General features: G+C 58.5%; 1 protein-coding gene across 5 annotated transcripts in view; it reads left to right on the forward strand.

Annotated features, from left to right (window-relative positions):
• The first annotated feature begins 3 nt into the window (after positions 1 to 3).
• The window catches only part of LOC141970660 (centrosomal protein of 164 kDa-like), a 31,277-nt gene continuing 10,355 nt past the window's right edge, over positions 4 to 20,925 (forward strand). For 2 of the 5 annotated variants that reach the window (XM_074927395.1, XM_074927396.1), the window contains exons 1-22: positions 4 to 296; positions 1,529 to 1,622; positions 1,984 to 2,095; positions 2,432 to 2,618; positions 2,837 to 2,965; positions 3,331 to 3,408; positions 6,519 to 6,962; positions 8,429 to 8,512; positions 9,825 to 9,908; positions 10,538 to 10,623; positions 12,233 to 12,382; positions 14,018 to 14,227; positions 15,394 to 15,549; positions 15,855 to 16,071; positions 16,650 to 16,727; positions 16,987 to 17,115; positions 17,407 to 17,529; positions 18,066 to 18,209; positions 18,420 to 18,503; positions 19,365 to 19,433; positions 19,753 to 19,910; positions 20,461 to 20,587. In XM_074927395.1, coding sequence (XP_074783496.1) covers positions 219 to 296; positions 1,529 to 1,622; positions 1,984 to 2,095; positions 2,432 to 2,618; positions 2,837 to 2,965; positions 3,331 to 3,408; positions 6,519 to 6,962; positions 8,429 to 8,512; positions 9,825 to 9,908; positions 10,538 to 10,623; positions 12,233 to 12,382; positions 14,018 to 14,227; positions 15,394 to 15,549; positions 15,855 to 16,071; positions 16,650 to 16,727; positions 16,987 to 17,115; positions 17,407 to 17,529; positions 18,066 to 18,209; positions 18,420 to 18,503; positions 19,365 to 19,433; positions 19,753 to 19,910; positions 20,461 to 20,587 — 3,021 coding nt within the window. In that variant the 5' untranslated portion in view covers positions 4 to 218. Of the gene's footprint in view, positions 297 to 1,528; positions 1,623 to 1,983; positions 2,096 to 2,431; positions 2,619 to 2,836; positions 2,966 to 3,330; positions 3,409 to 4,516; positions 4,789 to 6,518; positions 6,963 to 8,428; positions 8,513 to 9,824; positions 9,909 to 10,537; positions 10,624 to 12,232; positions 12,383 to 14,017; positions 14,228 to 15,393; positions 15,550 to 15,854; positions 16,072 to 16,649; positions 16,728 to 16,986; positions 17,116 to 17,406; positions 17,530 to 18,065; positions 18,210 to 18,419; positions 18,504 to 19,364; positions 19,435 to 19,732; positions 19,911 to 20,460; positions 20,588 to 20,925 lie in introns of those variants that run through there. The other 3 variants (XM_074927397.1, XM_074927399.1, XM_074927398.1) reach the window with 3 other exon arrangements.

Below are 20,925 nucleotides of genomic sequence, written 5' to 3' on the forward strand. Positions count from 1 at the left end.
CGGAGCTGCAGGAGCTGTCCCGGCCGCGGTGCTCGGCGCTGCCCGTCTGCCGCGCCTGTGCAGCCAGGAAACGGGCGGGAAAAGCTTTGTTTTCTTCCCTTTCCTGCCGCCTCAGTCAGAGGCGTTTCTGCTCCTCGCCGGCCTTGCTGCTTCGCGCTTCAGCTGCGCTCACAAGCCCTCTGGGCAGTTCATCCCCCGGCGCTGAGGCCGGACAGGGGATGGAACGGCGCGGGGAGGGAGGACAGCCAGACCAGAAGACCCCGAGCGAGCTGCCCACGCCCGAACTCTTCAGTCGGGTGCGTTTGGGAGGAGGAGCGGCTCAGACGCCGCGTTGCTGCCTCGGTTTGGCGTGTCCTGAGATCAGCTGTGCCTAGAAGCTGCCAGGATTAATTGCTGCTCCTGAGCGTCGCTTTCCATAAGAGCTACAAATAGAGCGCGGGCCGTAGTTACCGCAGCGGTGGGGTGATCCTGCCCCGGGTGCGCTGACGCTGCTCAGACCCTTCCCATCGCTGGCGCCCCGGCCTCCTGAACCTCAGGAGGAGGGCAGCGGGATCTCTGTGCGTGGGGGGGCGTGGGGGCGAAAGCTGCTCTGACCTGCGCATCCCGCCGTGCTGGCGGTGGGGCTGGTGGGGACCGTCCCGGCCACCCCGGTGCTTGCGCAGCTGCGGGGAGCCTGCTCGGCCTCCTGGCCGCGCTCCCCATGTGCTGTGTCAGGCGAATGCTGGCCAGATGTGGCCGAGCGGAGCCACAGCTGGGGCTGTCTGGGGTGGGGAGATGAATTTGTGGCTACCTAAAGCTGTGAATTGTAAGGGCTCAGCTGTGGCAGGACTAAGTCGCTGCCTACAGTCTTTGAGTTAAAGAGCAAAGCAGTGCCCCAGCGGTGGGACACATGAGGATCCTTTTACAGCTGCTGGAATCTCCGCCGGGAAGGCGAGAGGCCAAGGCGAGCAGGGCGCAGGGAGGAGCTGCCTTGGCCCTGGGCACTGCTGATTCAGCCCGGGGCCTGCTCTCGAAAAGCTGTGCTGTGCTCTGGGAGAACTGCTTGCTTGCTTTCTCTTTCTTCCCTTTCTCGTTTCACCTTACTTTCTGCCTGTTTAAAACGTGCCTGAAGCAAGTGCTCATCTTCTTTGTAAAAGGCTGAAAGCCTGGGGGGGTCTGGTAGTAACTTCTGCGCTGCTTCAGCTCTGCTGCCTGTTTCCACAGCAGGAAAGGCCTTTGACTGGGTTTTGTTGCGTGCAGTGGAAGGGCGCTGTCAGCAGAGCGGAGCGCTCTGCCCCGTTGCACGTTTCCCTTTCCTGGGGGGGGCTGGGGCTGTGGGTGTTGTGACCAGGGCAACTTATCAGGATCCATCCGTCGTGGCTGCCTTTGCGCTTGCCCGTCCCGTCTGCACGGCACGTGGCGGCCCCCCTGTTCCCTCCCCAGCCCCAGGGCTCCCGCAGGGCTCTGCCACGCGCCGTGGGATGAGGAAGCTTTATTTCTGCGCGCAGTTGGTCACTGGGCTTTGGTGTTACTTCCCTTGCATGACCAGGTGCTGGGAGCCATGGCAGGACCAGCGTCGTGCATTGGTAACCAGATCATTCTGGAGGAAAGTTACGATGAGTCGTACGCTCCCACCGAGCAAGGTAAGTGATGCCTGTCTGCCCTGGAGCTGTGACAGGGGATCTGAGCGTGCGAGTCGCTTCTAGGGGTCTTATAACAGGAACTGGGGAGAGTGTGGGTGGAGGGGGTCGAATAAATGGGATTTCATGGAAGGCAGAGCTGAAAAAGGCTTTTTGGTGGCAAAAGTAAGTGCCGCTTTGCAGCCTGTCTCTCTGCTTTGCCAGCCTGGTGGGACGCGCTCACTGAGACGTGGGGCCGTGCTGGCAGCTTTGAGCAGCGTCGTTTCAGGGTCAGGATTTCCCAAAGCTTTCGCCGCAGAGGTTGGCTTTGTTGTGTAGTGCCCGGTGTAGACCACCTCCACAGATTCCTCTTCTGTGTTCCTAGAAATCTTGGATTTTTCACGTGGGATCGGGATCGACCCTGAGAAGGAGCCGGAGCTGCTGTGGCTGGCCAGGGAGGCCCTCATGACCCCGGTGCCACCCGAGTGGAAGCCCTGGTGAGCGCTCGGGCAGCGGCTGCCCGCGGAGATCCGTGGCCTCTCCTGCCCGGCCCGTCTCGGCGGCAGAGCAGGGGAAAGCCACAGGAGGTGTACTTCCCGGGGGCAGGGGAGCTCGGGTCTTTCTGGGGGGGTGGGCGAAGGGGAAAGAGCATTGGGGCAGTTGGAGAAGGGTGTGAGCAATCTCTGGGGGAGCTGCTGCCCCGCACTGAGGTGTCTCTGGGCTCTTGGGGGCGTCGCGCTCCACTGAGCTGAAGGTGGTGACGTGACCCAGTATGGCGCGTGCAGCTGTGTGCCTGCGCTCTGTCACCTTGTCCCGCTCTTTTTGCCACACAGCCTAGATGTCACTGGCGAAATCTATTACTTCAACTTCACTAACGGCCAGTCCATGTGGGACCACCCCTGCGATGAGCACTACAGAGAGCTCGTCGTTCAGGAGCGAGAGAAACTGCTGGCACAGGGCAGCTTGAAAAAGAAAGAGAAGAAAGATAAGAAGGAGAAGCAGTCCCTGAAGCAACCCACTGTGAGTAGATTCTGCCTGTGGCCTTTCTGGGGAGGGCTGGGCGGGGGATGAACTAGAGGGTGATCCTGCGCTGTTGCTGCTTTGGGCTCGGAACAGCGATCCCCTGACAAGGGGGCCTGTCCAGCACTCTGGGTTTGGTGAAAATCCAACACAAGTGGTTTGTGTCTCCCCCTCCTCCCCGGCTCTCCTCTCACCTCCCTTTCTTTCTGACTTCACAGCCTGCGGAGACCTGTAAGCCCACCAGCCCGACCAAGGAGTTGCTGAGCTCGGTCTGTGAAGAGCAGAGTGCCTTGGATATGGCGACCCTGGAGAGAGGGAGGAACAAAGACGACGAAAGCGAGAATGAGGTAGTTGTGTGCCTTGTTTCTTAACACGTGTCACCAACCGTAGCGCAGGCAGCCTCCAGCAGTGAAAAGCTGCTGCTCCCCTGCTAACAGCTGGGTGACGGTGGCCATTCCATTTGACTCCAGGCCTTCATTTGTGCTGCCTTTCCTCTGTGTTTGGTCAGCAAAAAGCATCTAATCCTGTTTTCTTGTTGTTCTTCCTATAAATCAACATCTGACGTGATGTATTGTCAAAAGGCTGTAGGCTGTTGCCTTGGGGCACGGCGATGGCTCTGCCTTAGTTCAGTGTCTGGGGCCCCCCAGTCCCTGCTGGGGGATTGCAGAGCTCGGGGCTCAGTGTGGGCCATCTCCTCTTTTCATACCTTTAGAGTCTCCGTGGGACAGCGCTTCTGTTCAGAAACGTCTACACGGATGTCAGGGCCCTGGGAGAGAGCTTCAACTCTGAGGTGAGAGAGCGGGTGATGAGACGGGCGGGAGAAACCCCCCCGGGGGGCAGAGGCGCTGCGGCGCTGCCAGCGCCGGGGCCGGGGAGCGAGAGCGCAGGACTGGCGCCGGAGGGACGAGTTCATGTGGCAGCCTAAAACCTGTCTTCTCACGCTGCTGAGAAGCTCCGTGGCTGGGACGCCGAGCGCCAGCGACGAGTTGAGTACCCGCGCGGCCTCGTGCAGACGTTTTTCTTCCCGGGGGGCGCGCGCTCTGCCTGCGCTTGCTCAGCAGCGATCAGGCGTCGGATGACGAGGGCACAATGGGAAGCGTGTTGCAAGCAGCTCTGGTGGTTCGGCCTGACTGTTCCCACGGACATTAATCCTTTCTCAGCGCTTTGAAAATTCCTTTCCGGTATCTGAAAGGCAAATTCATTTCTTTTAAAGCGTTTTACAGTATTTCCCTTACCCTTTTCACAGCCTGCGAAAATTAAGCTCTAAAGTACTTTGCTGGAGAATCCGTTCACAGTGCTGGGCAGCAACTGCAAGGGCTTATGCTCAAGTGGATGTGAAAAAGAAAGGCCTGACTCTCATCTCCAGACGACAAGCAGGCTGTGGGGGCCCAATTCGTCACTGAAACGTTAATGTGGCCAGGAACAAAGAGCTGTCTTGGCATTTCAGTGCCGCGCCAGGGCTCCGGGAATCTGTTTGAGATGGCAATTGCCGCCCGACAGCCAGGCTCGGTTAACCCAGACGGGGGATATCTTAGTCTTGCTAAGATATTAGTGCCCCAGTGGAAAGTATAATTCTTTTGTAGTTCCATGAGATGGCAGTAGAAAAGCATTCCTACGAGCAAGGCCAGTTAGCTGCTCCGCGTGCAGCCTCTGTGCTGTGCTTCTGAGAGTTGCTTGGGCTGTTTCTTTCGCTGGTGAAAGTAGCGCATGCGCCCGGAGGGGTGTAAACTTGGAAACTGAGGGCAAATGCTGCCCAGGTGAGGTCTGGCAAACCGCCGCCCTCTCGGTGCTTCCGTGCCTGAGAACTGCCTGACCTCAGGGAGCGAGGGGAACGTGTCACCTTTAAAGGCATGCTGTACCCAGGAGGAGGTTTTTTCCTCTTTTTTTTCCTTTTAAAGGTGGAAAGCGTGCCAAGTTTTTTGTCGTAATCTCTCACGTTCTTAAAATCCGAAGAGGCGCCGTGGTCATCCCGCTGCCTGGGATGAGCAGGGTTCGGTTTTGGTGGCGGCTGCTCATCCTGATCGTTGAGCTCTGGATCAGACACTTCTCCAAAACGCAGCCCTGCTGGCATCAGTGTGCTTTTCTCCAGACCTACCCTGGTCGCTGGAAGTCTGGAAGCAATGATTCCAAAGGCAGAAATCTCACCTTAGTCAGTGTCACTCAGCTGCAGGTAGAATGTCTCACGGCTTGTGAAAAGATCAGCTAAAGCCAGTTATAACCCGTCCTACTCCACAATCCGTAGAAAATCCACAGGCTGTTTTTGCACGAGGAAAACTTGCCTCCTCTTCCCCCTGTGTGTCCGATGGGCACGGTTCCCTTCCGGAGAGTTGCACTTGGCATCGCTCAGGTGGAACGTTAACAGAAGTGTTCTCTGTATCTGTTCTTAAAGTAGGATTCTACTGGCTAAAGAAACAAGTCTGGGATATTTTAGTAACCGAGGTAAACTGGCGTGGAGAGAAATCTTTCTGTGCACACGGTATTCTTGGATACCTCGGTGTATTCTGTTGTGGTGGGTGCTCCTGGAAGGGAAATGCCTGTGGACAGTTTTCAGGCAGGAGGGTCCTGCCTGGCCTCCCTTGGTGTCAGTTTTCCTGGGTGCTGTTGGCCCTCCTGGAGGGAGGTCCCCAGCAGAGCTCTAAAGCCAAAGGGGAGCACAACTTTCCAGACACCCTAATCTCTGCATCCAAGGAAGCAGGAGGTCTCCTCCGCTGGAGTAATGCTAAAGAAAAGCTGCTTGCACGTGTTTTTGTGGATGCTGGCACAAAGGTGTTAGCGAGGCCTTTGCGGAGCCTCGGCTGGCGGTGCAGTGGCACTGGTGAAGCCCCGCTGACCAGGCGCCGGCTGGAAATGGGCCGTAAGCTTTCACTTCTCCCTCAGAGGATTGGAGGTGAGGCTCTGAGCTGCAGGTTTTTTGGAAAGTGCCCAGTGATTGGATTTCTCTGTCCTCCTCTCCGGTCTGATGGATGGCTCTCTCAGCCCTGAGAAGGTCTCTCGGACAAATGACGTGCGAGGAGACGTTCTTTCAGTTTGCCGCAGCTCCGGGTTTGAAGCTGACAGCCTTCCAGTTGCACTTTGATAAAAATACGTCGTTAAAATATGCGGTCTGTGTATGGTACATGCTGTACACAGGATGCAGCTAATGTTTGGCAAGACACCACAGCATTAATAAAACAGTGAGAGAGTAGGACGTGCTAGCAGTTTTGTTTGCATACTGATGAGGGGACCTTTTCCTGCTTCCTCCTGGCTATCGCACGCTTCACTGTGAGTTTTGTGGGCCTCCCCACTGCTGGGAGAGGCAGCGAAGCTTTGGGTGACTCAGGTTTCATTCGGGGTTGGTTTTCCCCAAGGCCGGGGGGTGCTGCCGTGTCTCGGTCTCGGGGCTTAGCTGGTCACGGTCTCGTTCTGAGCTCAGAGCGGGGGCTTAAATCGGTGCCTGCCCTCGTTTGTCCTGCTGGAAGGGGGGATGATTGCGTCTGCCTGCTCTTCTCTGCTTGTAATTTCAGGCAGAAGTTAAATGTCCAGGAAGAGCCCCTTGCAGGTTTGTGTCTCTGGCTGAACAGGGCCAAGGGGCTCTGTTGCAGGGTGTAGGCTGTTCCCGGGACGGATGGGCCCTGTAGCAGCCACTGCTAACCCTTAGCCACCGAGACCCTGCGAATAAAAAAGTGACAGACCGAAAGAATAAAAACTCTGAGCCCAAGAAATGAGTACATTTATCTTCATGAAGTTCCTAGGCTGTGCAAGGGACTGTGTGAAACCAAATCAAACGGGTCTTGAAGTCACCCAAAGCTTTGCCCTTTTGCTGCTTGCTGTAGGAGAACCTGTGCTATTTCTGAGCCTGCACCCCCCCCGAGAGGGCGTAAAGCATGTTGTAGTTATAATTGTGTTTGACTTGCTGCCTAGAACGAGTCCTTAAAATCAAGAGACACTGAAGAAGGGCAAGAGTCTTCCCTGGCTTCTGACGCGGCGTGCCCTCCGACGCCAGCTCCCGTCCTTCCTGGAGATGCTGACAGGAGCCTGTCTGGCCAGAGCAAGGAGGAGTCCGCGGGGAAACTCGCTGGCAAGGAGCTACTGGGCAAGCAGGATGCCGAGGTGGAGGGTGACGACTCTTCAGCTGATGAGCTGCCACGGTCTCTGGGGAAGAGGAGCGCAGCAGGGACAGATGTGCCCCGCGGACCTGGGCAACCTGCAGTCGCGTCTCCAGCTGCCGAAGCCGCCGAGGCGGATCAGCTGGCCAGCCTGCCTGCCACCGTCGGCACCGTGCCTGCTGGTGGAAAGAGAGTGAATGAAATGGGGGAAGAAGCAGCAGCTGGCCTGAAAACAGACCGCAGCCTGGATGCTGACCAAGTAAGAGACCTGCCTGCGTGGGTTGGGTTCGGGGTGGAAGCTGCTGGGGCTGCTCCCGCGGCTTTGTGAGGGCCTGGCTCAGGAAAGCTCTCGGCGCTGGCTCCGTGCTGGTAGGTCAGCGCAGGAGCTCTCCTAGTCAGCGGGATGTTCCTGGGGGGGCACGAGTGCTCTCCATGCCCCGATGGGCCTCCTCGGCGCGGAGCTGGGAAATGGTTCTTTGATGCGCGCACAAAGTGCTGTCCAAAGCCACTGCCAGGCAGAAACCCTGAACTGTGAGGCATGTTTCAAGTCTTGGAGGAGAAATAAGTCTCAGCTTTCGGTGCCGCCATCTGTACTAGGCAAGCAGGTTTTATAATGAAGTTCGCACCAGGCCCAGCTGTCCGCACTGCTTTGTTTCTGTCCTTCTGTTGTTTCTCTCAGCTTATGCAGAGATGGGGCAAAAGTGTAAAGTGAGCTGCCAGCTGTGACGTTGGCAGCTCCGCGGAAGGACGCGACGGGGGGCGCGAGGTTAGAGCGGGGAAGGACGGTGCCTCGGGGCTGGCTCCAGAGCTGCAGCTCGAGCCCACTGAGCGTGGGACCCTCCCGCCCGCCCCCCGCTTTTCTGGCACTCGCTGGGAGGAGAACTGGCAGGGAACTGCAGGCAGGGCGCTCCGTCGAGCGGCCTCTGGCAGGAGAAGAACCGTTGCCACGAGGTGCAGATGGGCTCGTGGCCTGGCCCCTGCAGCTGGGGTGCCAGACAGACACACACTCCCCGCTCTCGGGCTGTGCCTTCCGGAAACGTCAGAACATGAGATGTGATAAACTGTCTCTTTCCAATCTGGCTTCCTTCCTGCGGATTTTGATGATTTTTCTCGTTCCACTGATGCGCAGTGTCTGTAAGAAAGGATAAGCTATAGAGCTGAGCCTGGAAAACATGCTCTGTCCTGAAGAGCTGAACGTTGAAAGCTTGGCTGTCACTCTGAGGCCCGTGCTTGCCTTTGGCACGCCGGGGCAGCGCTGCTGAAGTCCCCGGGCGACGCGGGGTTCACGCGGAACGGCTCCGTGCGGGCGCTGGGCGCAGGAGTCCTCGCTGCGCCTCGGCCTGGCGGGCTGGGCTTTAAAGTCCTTTGGAACCACGGTGTGTCCCGTGTTTCTGCCCGTTTGTGTGGTGGGTTTGGGAGTTCTCAGAGCTGCAGGGGTCCTCGCAGGAGGAACAGACAGCAAGTGCCTTTTGTCAGGGGTGTTTGAAGAGCACTTCTTTGCCCTCCCAGCACCATCTCCTGCCCCTGCTCTCCTGTGGTGTTGTGTGCTTGTCTTGTGTGTTGCACCCTCAGTGTTTCTCCCTCAACGTTTAGTCACCTTGTCCTCCCTGTGTCATAGAGAGGCCAGATCTGTCTTCCCAGTATCGTTTGGCATCGTGTTGGGGGTGCCTGGGGGAAGCTGTGGAGCTAAGGCGTGTGCAGCCTGTAATGTGTATCTCCCCTCAGGTTTCAGAGCTTTCTGAGATCAGCGGCTGTGAGGAGGACTTGCAGGTCTCTAGCATCTCGGACAGCGTGCTGATTGAGCTTATGGTGAGTCACTAGAAGCACCCTGTCCCTTGGGTGCATTCCTCGGGGAGCGTGCAGCAAGGTGACGCCCTGCCCACCCCTCGCGGCCCGGCTCCTCCACTCCTGAGCAGCAACCTCAGAGCCGTGGCACGGGGCAGCGGCATCACCCTGCGCTTAGCAGGGTCTGTCTGTGGGTGAGGTAATATCCCCGGAAAAGTAGGTCACTTGGAGCTGGGACTGTGCTCAGATAATTGCAAAAAGGGAAATAATAAGCAATGTAAAAATCCCGCTTGAAGGGACACAGCAGTTTTTTCTATGGGGAATCTGCATGGCCAGGAGACCTGGCTGCTGACGGTCCCGAGGGAGACTGTGCAGGAGGGTAGCCCCGAGGTGGGGGGAGATGCCCATCAGCATCTCTTCATCTCCACGGGAAGCTGCCATTGCCATCTGGCAGCGGGAGCAGAGGAGCATGGCCAGCAAATGGCTGAGAATATCCTTATCTGTTGGTGGCAGCACAAGCCTGCGTGTTGGCAAGTGGCTGCCGCCTCCAACAATTCCTTTTGTGGGGCTCGCTTGTGGGCGCGTGTGCGCACGCACGCGCACGCTCGCGGTGTGCAGCCGAGTGCGAGGACCCCCCGAGACTCTGCCGGGAGGGAGAGCTATCCCGGAGAGTGAATAGCTTGTGGGCAACTTGCAGGAGCCGACTTTTAGGAAAAATCTGGGGAAATCTGCAGCAGTATTATCAATGAGGGCAGGAGGGGCTGGGGGAGGCCGTGGATGTGCCACGTGTCACCCCTGCCTGCTGCGTCAGTGACACGGCAGCGGGCGCTGATGGTGCGACAGAGCTCATGCCCTGCGACCCCCCAGTGTCCCCCGGCGTCCCCCCTGCACCGCCGCACAGGGAGGGTTTCCCTGGGCGCTGCCAGCGAAGGGAACCCCCGCGCTGCGCTCTCCCCGTGAGCAAACCCGCAGGGAATCCTGATTTCCCCAGCGCCCCGTCGGCCCAGCAGGCAGCTCCGCATGAACCACCTCGCCTGCCTGCGCCCCCGCGCCCTGGCAAGGGGCGAAACCCAAGGGGCTCTGGCCGAGGCGCCGACAGAGCCGTCTGTCCGTCCGCAGGACGCCCGGACGCGGGGCTGGGTCTCGGTGTAGCCGTCTCCTGCGCCCCGTGAAGCTCTCTGATAGTGCCAGGAGCTAAAAAGTGCTGCACAGGACTGGCCAGTGGGGCAGTGAGGGTGGGTTCCAGGCTGCGCTGGGGTTTTGCTCTGCCCTCGGGATCTCTGGCAGAAGCTGTGCGTGCTCCTCGGCCGCTGACCCTTCTCTGCTTTCTTCTTAGGACTTGGGCTTCCGGACTCGCCTTCCCGAGCGGGTGCTGGATGTGGAGGCTCTGTCTCCGGCTGCGGGCAGCCCCGTGGGCAAGGTGAGCGCTGTCTGTGTGAGCAGGCCCACGCTGTCCGCGGGCAGCGCGGGGCGCTCTGCGTGCGGGTAACTGGGTGATGCCGTTGGCATGAGGGCTTGGCGGAGGCAAGCGGGAGCATTGTGCGCAGGGTCAGGGATTAGAGCAGCGCTAATTGCCGCTTCTGCAGAGGTGAGATGCAGGTAGCTACGGAAAGAACATAAACTTTGAGCAGAGGTGGCTCGAGGGGTGCACGCCCGCAGGCTCACACGTGTGCCTTCCTGCCCCAGCGCGAGATGCAAGGGGACCTGTGTGCAGAGTGCTTAGTGCTGGCAGGGAGTTCACCTTCCACACTGAAAAAGCAACCCCAGAGCGTCCCCCGACAGAATGCCCCGAGCAGAGCCCCCAGGGCTCCCGGCTGTGCCGTCGAGGCGTTCCTGGGGGGCCTTGAGGCCCTCGGTCCCTGCCGGGGAGGAGGCTGGTGCGGCCGGGCGGGCGCTCTGCGCCGGCCTGCGGGTGCTGCCCGGTCCCCGGGCTCTGCTGGTGCGCTGGCCCAGAGCGGTGCTGCCCTCCAGCAGAGCCGCCGTACGGTCCCGAGAGGCTTTGACGGTGAAGGAGCCACCAAACTCCACACGGTTTGCTTTTACCTGCAGGCCCCGGAGCTGGGAGAAGAGGAAAAAACCCAAAGCAAAGGCGGTGTAGCGGAAGAGCAAGGCGCAGGACCAAAAGCTGCGGAGAGGTATGGTACAAACAGAGCGAGGAGGGAGGCGAGGGCAGCTCTAGCTCCTGATGACTCTCCTGTCCTGTCCGCCCCTGCTCTGCTCTGGTCGCTGTAACCTGTGCAGGTGTCCCCTGCAGAACCCCCCGAGATGCTGCAGCTTCCCACAGGGTCTTTCCCGCTAAACCTCTCGCTTCTCCTGCCACCTCCTTAGCCCTGTCTCAGCAGATTTCAGCTTCGTTTCAGCTTCTGGCTGGGTAGGCAGCAAAACTCCTGTCCTTCATTTCCTTGCAAGTGCCCCAGCTGTGGAGCTGCTTCTGTTTCCCTTACAGCTCTCTGACTTTTCTCCGCGGCTGTGGAAGTCGTGCCCTCGCCAAGATGGCCTGAACCTGTTCATATTGTGTGTTGCGCCCTGTGGCATTTAACCACGGGAGGTTTAGCCACTGGCCGTTGCCCAACAACAGAGCTTTCTGGCTCTGAGCCAGCCCCAGTCTCGGTGACCGCCGGTCCCACTGGGCTGCCAGCTCCTCGCCGGGCAGAGCCTGGAGCTGGAGGCTCCCGGGAGCAGCCTGGTGCCCGCTGCCGGGGGCAGAGGGTCCAGCCACAGGCCGAACCGTTCCTTCCATAGAGGGCCCAGAGCAGGTCGCTGGCTGAGCGGGGGCAAGCCCTAGGCTGTTTGATACCCTGCTGGGTGGACACGGCGCTCTGGAGCGCCCCGGCTGTTACCCCAGAGCAACGCTGGCTTCCAGACCCTTAGTTTCTGTGAGGACTCGACTCTCTAGGGGAGCTATTTTCAGCCTGCGTGTGGCGATTTGTTTAAAGCAGTTGAAACGCTGTGCTGAGCAGTGAGCTCCCTGCTCTCCAGAGCCCCTCCCCTGCGAGAGCTGCCGCCTGTGGCATTTAGAGATGAATCGTGTCAAAACTCTTAGCCTCCGCACAGAGTTACACGTACTCTGGGGCACTGGGAACCAAGAAGCTGTTGCCTGTGCCAGGAAAACTTGTGAACAGGAGAAGCTGCAGTCCATCTTAATGACTGGCTGCGTGCCCTTGGGATTTGCAGCCTTGCTCGTAGAGGAGCTGTTCCTGTGAAGGTCCCCGAAAACGCGTTCTGCCCGCAGGAATTGTCTCCTTATCGCTTGGTACCTGCTTCCCAGCTGTGCATCCTCTCTCCCTCTCTGCCTGTAAGGGTAGCTCGTGCTTGCCTCATCTCTCTACTCTGCACTTCCACCACAAAGTAGGACTGTAGATGTGAACACGCCTGCCAGGATTTCCCTCTGTCATTTGGACAGCGGTGTGAGTGTTGCTAACAGGGCTGGTGAATCTGGGGGAAGGTCTCTAAGGACCTGGAAGGAGAGTGGGATATTCCAGGGAAGGGATTCAGCCCTTCGAGTCTGGTGGCCCTTGAATCCTCGGCTGCCTGTTGGTCTGGCAGGGCCTGAGGGGGTGGGAGGGCTCTGGAGCTTTGCTGTGCCCTCGGCAGCCCGGTGCTGGGCAGACGGGTGCCGCTGGCAAGTGTGGCTCAGCGTTCCCCGGAGCAGCCGCACGGCCCAGCCCGTCTTCTCTCTGTCTTGCCATCTCGGACTCCGAGGCGTGCTAATCTGGTCTTTTTTATCTCTTTTATGCTGCAAAGGGAGAGGGATCGAAGTGCCTGTGAAACACCAGAAGAGAAGAGTTTAATTACAGAAAGGCTCAGTCTGGAGGAGATCGTGGCCTGGGAGCCGGAGGAGGAATCGCTGGATAGCCAGATCGATCTGGAGGAGCTTGCTGCCCCGCAGAAAGTGTAAGGGCTTCCTCTCGGTCCCCGGTGCCGTAAGCGTAACAGCTTTCGTCCTTTTGGTCCCCTTGGTGGCGTGTGGAGGTGGTGTGTGAAGGCGGCGCCCCGGGAGATGCGGTTTGGTGGGCACGGCGCCGCTCGAACATCTCCGTGTGCAGACGCAAGCAGCTGCTCCGCGGGCGCGTGCCAAGCCGGGCGTCTGTGCCGGGGAGGGTGAGAACAGCAGCTCTGCCCCTGGGGCCCGTGGCACAGGACTCCGTGGGATGCAGAAAGGGCCGTCGGCTTTGTGCTTGGAAAAGCCTCCTTCTCGCCGCTGTGGCGGACGAGGCTGCCGGCGCTCGCCCTCCCTCGGGGAGCGCTTTCGCGCGGATCCTGAGCTCCCTCGCTGCGCGGGGCTGCGACCGGGGGCGACGGCGCAAACGCCACAAACCGCCCCACTTCTGCTGTCGCTGCGGGCATCGGCTGCTTTGCGATAATAGGGTCAGAGCGCAGGATGGCAGAGCTCAGGTTCCCTGCCCAAGCCGGTGGGCTGTTGCCGTGCTAAACTGATGGTCTTTGCAGTTACGTCCCCGCAGTCCCACTGCGACAGACGATCTCAGGAGAGGTGATTGTGCTGGCTTTGCTCTCCGTGTCAAATGACAGATCAGCAGATGCAATTGGAGAAAATAGGCAGCGCGTCTCTCAGGACAAAGTGGTGGAGAAGCAACCTTTGATGTGGAGAGCAGCACAGATCTCCCTTTTTAGGAGCTGTGTTGTGTCAATGTGCGTGTGTCGGCTGGGTCTCTTTTTAAGTAAGAACTGGGGCAAAAGGAGGGACGTGATGCAAGGGTGGAAGTGGCTGAATTGCCTTGCAGGGCAGGCTGATCAACGCCACCTTCCGCAGGCATCGCCGCACTTGGCCCAGAGCATGTAGCGTCACGGGGCAGTGCTAGCGAAGCAGGATTTTTCCAGAACCCGGCTTTTCTTGCCTCTGTCTCTCACTCCTTTTGCTAGTGGCTGCCTAAGTGACCTTTTTTCTTTTGACTCGAGGCTAAATTACCGGGGCTGTTACTTCCCTGATTCCTGGCAGAACAGCAGTCCCTCCGCCTAACGCTAGCCGGCTCAGAGCACGATGAGACCTTGCTGCTCCAGCTTCGACTAGCGAAGAAGAAAAACCTTTTTGCTAGGCTGATCTTCATTTTCCCCTCCTTCCCCTTCAGCTTCTCTCAGACCTTATAATTTTCCTGCTCTCTGTCGGAAAAAACTTAATGAGAGACAGATTGGGTTTGAGTTTTTGGAGCGCTTAGGGCTTTCTGTTACCTAGAGCTGGCAAACTCCCAGCACGCTTTGGACGGCAATTGCGGACAAATACCTGGTCCGTCAGCAGCGCGCTGCCGACCCCTGGGCTGAGAACAGGTACCGACTGCATCTGCTGCTGTGCCCGGCGGCTCTAGCCAGGGTTTCTAGCTGCTAGATCCTTCACCAGGGGAGAGCGTGTTGCCCTTGCGGGCTGCTCTAGCGAGCCAAACCAAGGGGTGTTCGGGGCCCGAGTGCTGTGTTCAGTGATTGATGTGATTTATTGTTTGGGGGGATGTTGCTGTTCCTTTCATGTTCCTCAGTTTCTGTCACCCTTTGGCCAAAGATGCTCTCCCTTTCCGGTAGGCAACCCGAGATTGAAATTGGGTCCTTCAGCCAGTCTAGTGAAGAATACCTGGGCGAAATAGCCAAGGAGCTGGAGGGGGAGCTCAAGCAGGAGAAAATGCATTTCTGGCAAGCAAAGAAGGAGGCAATTCGGAAATTACAGGAGGAGATGAAGCAGCAGGAGGAGGAGGAAGCCAAAAAGCTTCCCCAGCAAAAAGAACAATCCCTCAGGTACGTTCCTTTTTCCCTCCATCTCCCTCGTGTTTCTCCTCCGAGCCTTTCCTAGCTGCGATCTCGTTGCCGGTGGCCACGGGCTCGTGCTGTTAGAGCCCACCTTGGGAGTGGTGCTGTTGTGTGGAGCTGTGGGCTTTCGGGGAGGAGGACACGGGGCTCCCTGCCTGGCACAGAGAGCGCTGCGCGTGTCGGGAGGAGCAGCGGTGTGCTGGCAGAGCTGCGAGGAGGGACGCCGCGTGCTGGGGAAAGCGCTCTGCGGTGCCGACGAGAGCAGCTGCCCCCCTCCCCGGGCTGAGCGGGATTCGCTGCACCCGCAGCCTTCAGAGCTCCGAACCGGCCTCTGATGGTTAACCGGGGAAAAGCTTCCCGGTCAGCACTGGGAGCTTTGCCGCCTGGCAGACGGTCAAATCCGGGGCTCAGTGGTAGTAACAGGACTGGAAATTGGAGCAGGAGAGGAGATGAGGTTACCCCGGAGGAAGTAGCTGGAACTCGGGTACTGCCCGTTTTACAGAGGGACTTCCAGCCCGGACTTTGAGGACTAGGGCATGGATGTCTGTGTGAAACCCAGCCGGCGTGTGAAGGTGGAATAGCAGTCCAGGGGGCAGAACAGCACCAGGGCCTGTGTGCTCTGCCTGGGGGGGTTTCTCTCCAGACTTGTATTTTATTTCAGGTGGCCTTGATACTTAGGTTCTGAGCATGCTGAGCCAGCCAGAAACGGTATCTTGGCATGAAATGCTCTGGGAATGCTGTCTTGGGTGCAAAGGCAGACACAGAAATCACCCCTCAGGGAAAAATGCCTATGTGGTAATCAAGCCGTAGTGAAAAGGGTGTCACAGGGCAATAGGGAGCTTACAGACACACTAATGTGTCCAGGTACCTTGGCTGGGAGCCTGCTTTCATGTAACAGGAGTTGATTTCATTTACCTGGGGGGAAAAAAAAAAAAGCCCAAGGGCCATCCCTGATGCTATAGTGCACTTCAAAGGTGTGTGCAGCGTGTGATGCTCAGGGGCTGCCTCTCCCGCCCCAGCAGCCGGGTTCAGAGGTGAGGAGGAGAATTAATGGTCCGGCGCCCTGAGTGCAGCCAGTGGAGCAGCCTGTAGGCCTTGGAGGTGATCTGAAGATATTAAAGCCTCCTGAACGTGTTTTGTTTTGTTTTGTTTAGTTTTTCTGGCTGCTCATCTCTCAGGACTCCAAGAGAAGATTTGGCAAAGGCTGCCGAGGAGGAAGAGTCGCGTATCCGGAAGGAAGAAACCGAGAGGCTCTCAAAGCTGCGAGCCAAAATCACCTCGGAGACCGAGGCTGAGATGGAGAAGATGAGGTGAAAAGCTTTGCTGCCGCCCCTGGGGACGTAAGCTGTGGTGGGCTGGGAGGGCAGCGCAGGTCCTGGCCCTGGAGCTGGCGCGGGCGGTGCCCTGCCGTGGCGCCGCAGTGCTGGCTGCTTTGCTCTTTATTTCCAAGGCCTCGGTTGAGCTCTCGCGAGTCTGGGGGGGGTTTCTCAGTTTCTTCTGGCCTGCACGTCCTACCCCTTCGCAGCGTCTTCTCTCGGCTCTGGTTCCTGAAGGGAGTCCGGGGGTAAAGTGCCGAGCTCTGACTTGTCTCCGGCTGTTGTCGTTGCAAACCCAGGGCGGAGCACGAGGTGACGCTGCGGAAGCTCCGAGGGGAGTGGGAATCCCAGCAGGCGGCGGAGAAGGAGAGCCTGGAGCGGCAGCAGCGGCTGCTTCTGGAGAAAATGAAGGTGGAAATGAAGGAAGCCCAGCAGAGAGAGATGACTGGGCTGGAACAAGAGAAGGAACAATTCCTGCGTGAGCTCAAGGAGAGACTGGACGGGGAGAAGAAGAAGGTGAGCTCTTGATTGCCAGGTTGGGCCAGGCCCACGCTGGTCGCCCTGACCTGGCTCGCCTTGCGGTGCCCGAGTGTCGGGATGAAGTAACACCTGCGTGTGCTTCGGTGATGCCCCCCTGAAAACCCCGAGGAAAGGTGCGAGGCGTGCCCTTAGAGGCGCGGCTGAGGTGGGGAGGAGTACTCCCTCAGTTCTTACACCCATGATTAAATAGCAATAAATGGCCACGCTGCCTCCGAGGAAAAGAGGAGGATCGCTGTGTGTCTCTGCCAAGCTAAAGCAAGCCGTCTCCTCACCTCAGAATAGCTCTTTGGCTGCTGCTGTGGTCCTCCAGAGAGCCTGGGGAGCTCCCGAGCGGAGGCAGCTCACAGTCCTTGCAGCACAGTGCCACTGAGATCCGCTGAGATCCCCCGGGAGGGAAAGCACGGAGAGAGGAAAGGCGTAATCCAGTTTGAAAGGGGTTTGCCGTTGTGCTGTTTTGGTGCTTATGGAGAGACGTTGACTGCAAATGCATCTTGTAGAGCGTGTCCCCACACATAGAGGTTTTCCAGCAGACTGTTTTGCTCATGTTCCTGTAGGCAGCGGAAGAGCTAGAGAAACGGTTTGCAGCTGAGCTCCAGCAGCTGAAGTCTGTGGAAGAAGAGAAGCATCATAAGGTAAGAGGTGGTGTCCTTAGAATGTAACTCGTCGATTTCCCACGCTGTCACCAAAGGTGGCCGGGGAGGGTGGCGTTCATTTTTTTTTTCCGCTTCCTAAATGTGGCTCTGGTCTGGCTCAGCACTTGGACGTGCTCCAAGTAGGGGGTGGTGAGACTGCACACGCTGGTCTTTGCCACGCTGCTCGCTCTCCGTGGGAGGGCACCGCATGGATCCTGTCAGGAGGGTGACAAGTCTCTGTGGGTGGCTTTCACGGCAGGTCATTTCCAGCCTGCAAACCCAGCTAGCAGAGGCACGGCGGAGAGAGGAGGCTCAGCTGCGCGAAGACTTGCGGAGAGCCGAGCAGAAAGCGCAGCAAAAGGCCCAAGTCGCGGAGTACGAACGCGAGGCAAGTGCTCCCCTCGGCTTGCTGCGGGTCCTGCACCCCCTCTCCCTGGGGCTGTGCTGAGGCCCCGAGGCCGCGTCCCCTGCCCAGGGGTGGCAGCGGTGCCCCGGGGGAAAGGGCACCCCTGTGGCATCTGGCCCCGCCGGGGCGCTTGCCTTGGGCTACCCCGGCCTGATCCTGCGCGCGTGGCACCGCGACCGCCCGTCCTCCCGCTCCCGTGAGGGGCTGCGCTCCGGGGGCCCCGCGCCGCGGGGCTGCGGGTCACAGAAACATCTTGTCACGTCGTCCCCGCAGCTCAGCGAGCTAATGAGGGAGAAGCGCCAGGACGTGGAAAAAGACCACGAGAGGAGAATGGAGAGGATGAAGGAGGAGCACCAGGAGGCCCTGGCGCGGATTCGGGATCAGTACGAGGAGGAGGTACTGTGCGGGGAGCCGCGGAGCCGGGGGGTGACTGCGGCGGCTCGGTCGGGCCGCACCCGGGCTGGCACTGCTGCCTGCCCAGCTGCCTGTCCCAGCTGCTCCCAGAACTGGGAGTCTCCTCCCTTCTCGGGGAACTGGGCACTGTTGCCATGCTGTGAAGTGAGTTTAGCCTGGGGTTGTAGGGATAAGCTGTCAAAATACTCCCCGTGCAGGCAACTTCCACATGCATCTGTCAGCTTCAGTACGAGAGAAGATTGTTCACATTTTTGCAGGTGTCCCTTCTGGAAAGCCTGCTGCCTCCCATTTTTGGCAGCAGTGTGTGAAAAAACCTTAGTTTCGTGGGCTGTTTTTTCTTTCCCAAGCCTCTCCCATAAGGATGTCCCTGCAAGCCAGAGGTTTGAATCTGCTGAGTTTGGAGCGTGCTCAGGAGCTGCTGCGGGATGGGCAGCGTGTCCTGTGTGCTCGTGCTGGCTTGCTGGAGAACCCTGTGCTCCACTCAGACGCTTTTCTTGTTTGTGTTTTGCAACAAGCAGGAGAGGAAGCAAAGAGCAGAGCTGCTGGAAGGCCTGCGAAGCGAGGGGGCGCGTCTCCGGCAGCTTCACGAAGCGGAGGCGAAGGCTCTGCAGGTGGAGCTGGACGAGCGGCTCGCTGCGCTGCAGCTCAGGCACAGGGAGAAGGTGAGGAGAACGCTTTGCCTGGCGAATCCTCCTGACTTGGCTGCCTGGGGACAGCCTGGGGACCGTGACGCCCCAAGGCGCCTGCCCCCCTCTCCGGCCGGGGTGACAAGCGGCAGGTCACGCTCGCCCTGTTTTTGTGGTTCCTCCTGGTGGCAGAGCTCTGCCTGGTGGCTTGAGCCGTTCTCTCTCTAACTCAGCCTCTCTCTGCAGGAAAGAGAACTCCAGGATTTGGAGAAGGAGCTGGAAATGCGCACAGAGAACATCAAAGCCGGATCAGCGCAGCTCCTTAGCCAGGTGAGTCAGCCCTGTGGGGCTCACAGAGGTGTCTTAGCCGGTGCTGCTCCTCTGCCTGCTTCCTCCTGGGCTCAGCCAGGACTTTGGGAGGGAAAACTTCCATCACAGGCCAGAGCAGGGCTCAGCGTTCCTGGCCGTACAGCCTCCTGGATGGTGTTTGCCGGGACAGTCAGTGCTCGGGGTTTGCTCGGGGTTTGCTCAGGGCTTTGGGAGATGGCAAGTGGCTGTAGGAGTGATGGAGGGATCTTAAAAGCCTTTCAAGGTGGCAGGTTCTGCTCAGCATCACTTTGGATTTCAGTCAGTCCCTTCCTGATTTCCCTCCTCCCTGCTGCCGTGGAAGGGGAACGTGTGCTGCTGGATCTTGGGCAGCGCAGCGAGAGAGGGAAGCGCTCCAGATGCTCCTGTGGAGCTGGCAAAAATCGCTGGCTGATGTTCTCGCCTGCCAGATCTCTTAAGTCCTGGCCTGTGCCAAGGGCTGTAGATAACCTTGCTTCTGGCAGCCCGCCCTTTCCAAGCAGCACCGGAGTGAGGAAGTAAAAAGGTGGAGAAATGCTGGAGGCAACCAGAGGCTTGACCAAAGCAGGGTCCTGCAGAAATGGCCACGTGCCGTGGGTGCTCTCGCAGCTGAGCAGGAAGGGGTGTTCTTCCCCCAGGAATGCAAATATTCCCCGCTCCTCACTTGAAGCCCAATAAAGGGATGAGAACTTGAGTGTGTGGGGGGCAACAAAGCAAAACCGAGCCCGATCCTTAGGCGTTTTGAAACAGTTTTGAGACTTAGGCCTGACCTGTGCCCTTCAAACGCTGCTCAGCATCAGCTGTCTCCTCGCTCTGCCACTCCCCTGCTTTCTCGTCTGGTTACAGGAGGAGTCTCTGAGGAAGAAAAGGCAGCAGCTGCTGGATGAGGACAGACAGGCTGAGCTGGAAAGAGATGTATGTATGCCTTAGCTCTGGAGAGGTGCTGTGCTGCTGCTGGGGGTGAGGGCAGTGCACTAGAATGAGGGCTTTAAAAAAGCAGACTGTTACTTCTGGAGTCCGTCCTGCTGAGAGTTTGCTTAGCTCTGGGCTGTCTCTCAAAAGAAGAGACAGTCCTGTTCCTGCAGGATTGGAGTGCGTACCTGCAGCGCTGGGACCTCCTGTGAACTGTGCCGGCCGCCAGCTCTCTCACATCGTGTGCCTTTTATTTTGGTGTTGGGGAGATTACTGGGAGGGATTTTTTGGTTTTCTTCTAAAAAGCTGCTTTGGTTCTCAGCTCCAGCTAGAGGAGAGCAGGAAGGAGCACACCAGCCTCCTCAAGTCCACCCGGCAGCTGCGTAGGTCTCTGGAGGAGCTGCAGGACCAGAAGGCTGAGCTGGAGGCCCAGGTGGACTTGTTAGAGACCCGAAGCCAGAGGCTGCAGAAGCGCATCAGGTGTGTGCATGAGAAACTTCCTCTAATACAGAAAGATCTGCCCTACGCCCCGAACAGAAACCTCTCTGGCCCAGGCTGGACCCCTCCCGTAGCTCCAAGCTGCTTGTGTGCTGATCCACGTTCCTCCAGAATTCTAATGGTGGTTTTACGGCCTGTCGGGGGCATGGAGGCCCCGGGGTCCTTCTCCAGACCTGTTAATAACTCGCTGCGTAAATTCATCCCTTGGCCTCTGCTTGTCAGGTTCAGTTATTTGTCTTCCCAACGTCCGTCCTGCCAGGTTAATAAGAGAGGGCACTCTTGCCTTGAGAGGGGCACTGAAATGCCAAGAAAAGGTTTTGCTCGGATAGCTGAGCTGCCGGGTGAGGGGGTGAGGCTGTTCGCTGCCCAGGCAGGGGTCCTGCGCAGACCCAGTGCTGGGGGCTCGCGCATCTCCGGCCCTTTCCCCTCCCGGAGACCGGAGGCCGCTTCGGACACCGCTGCAGGCAGAGCAGCGGGGACCTGGGCCCGTGGTCTAACCGAGTGCTGCTGCTGTCGCCTCTTCTCGTGGCAGTGAGCTGGAGGCAGCTGTCAGGAGCAAACAGGAGACTCTGAAAGAACTGGAGGCAGAAGAAAGCGTGGAACCTCCAAGAGGGAAAGCTGAGCTCCAGGTGGAAGACCTGAGAGAAACTCTTCAAGCTGTGAGTAAAGCGTTTGCCTCGTGAGAGCTGAGGCTGTAACTCCTTCAAGAACCCCAGCTTTTGTTCCGTCCGTGTGAACTCCTTGCAGATGCAGCGCTGCATTTTCCTTTCCTGGGGCACATCAGTGAGTTCAGTAGTGGTTGTGGATTTCTGTCTGTTGTTGCTGGGGGGAAAGGAGTGTGGGATACTTGAGTGCCCTTGGAGTCCAAGGCGGGGCTCGAGTCAGGGATAGAAATGTCTGTTACTCTTCCAAAGTCACATAAAGAACATCCCTGGCACTGGTTTGGGACCGGGGCAGCACCATGGTGATGGCATTCCGAATTTTTACTTTGAGACGG

This window comes from Athene noctua, chromosome 26, assembly GCF_965140245.1.
Source record: "Athene noctua chromosome 26, bAthNoc1.hap1.1, whole genome shotgun sequence".
NCBI lineage: Eukaryota > Metazoa > Chordata > Aves > Strigiformes > Strigidae > Athene > Athene noctua.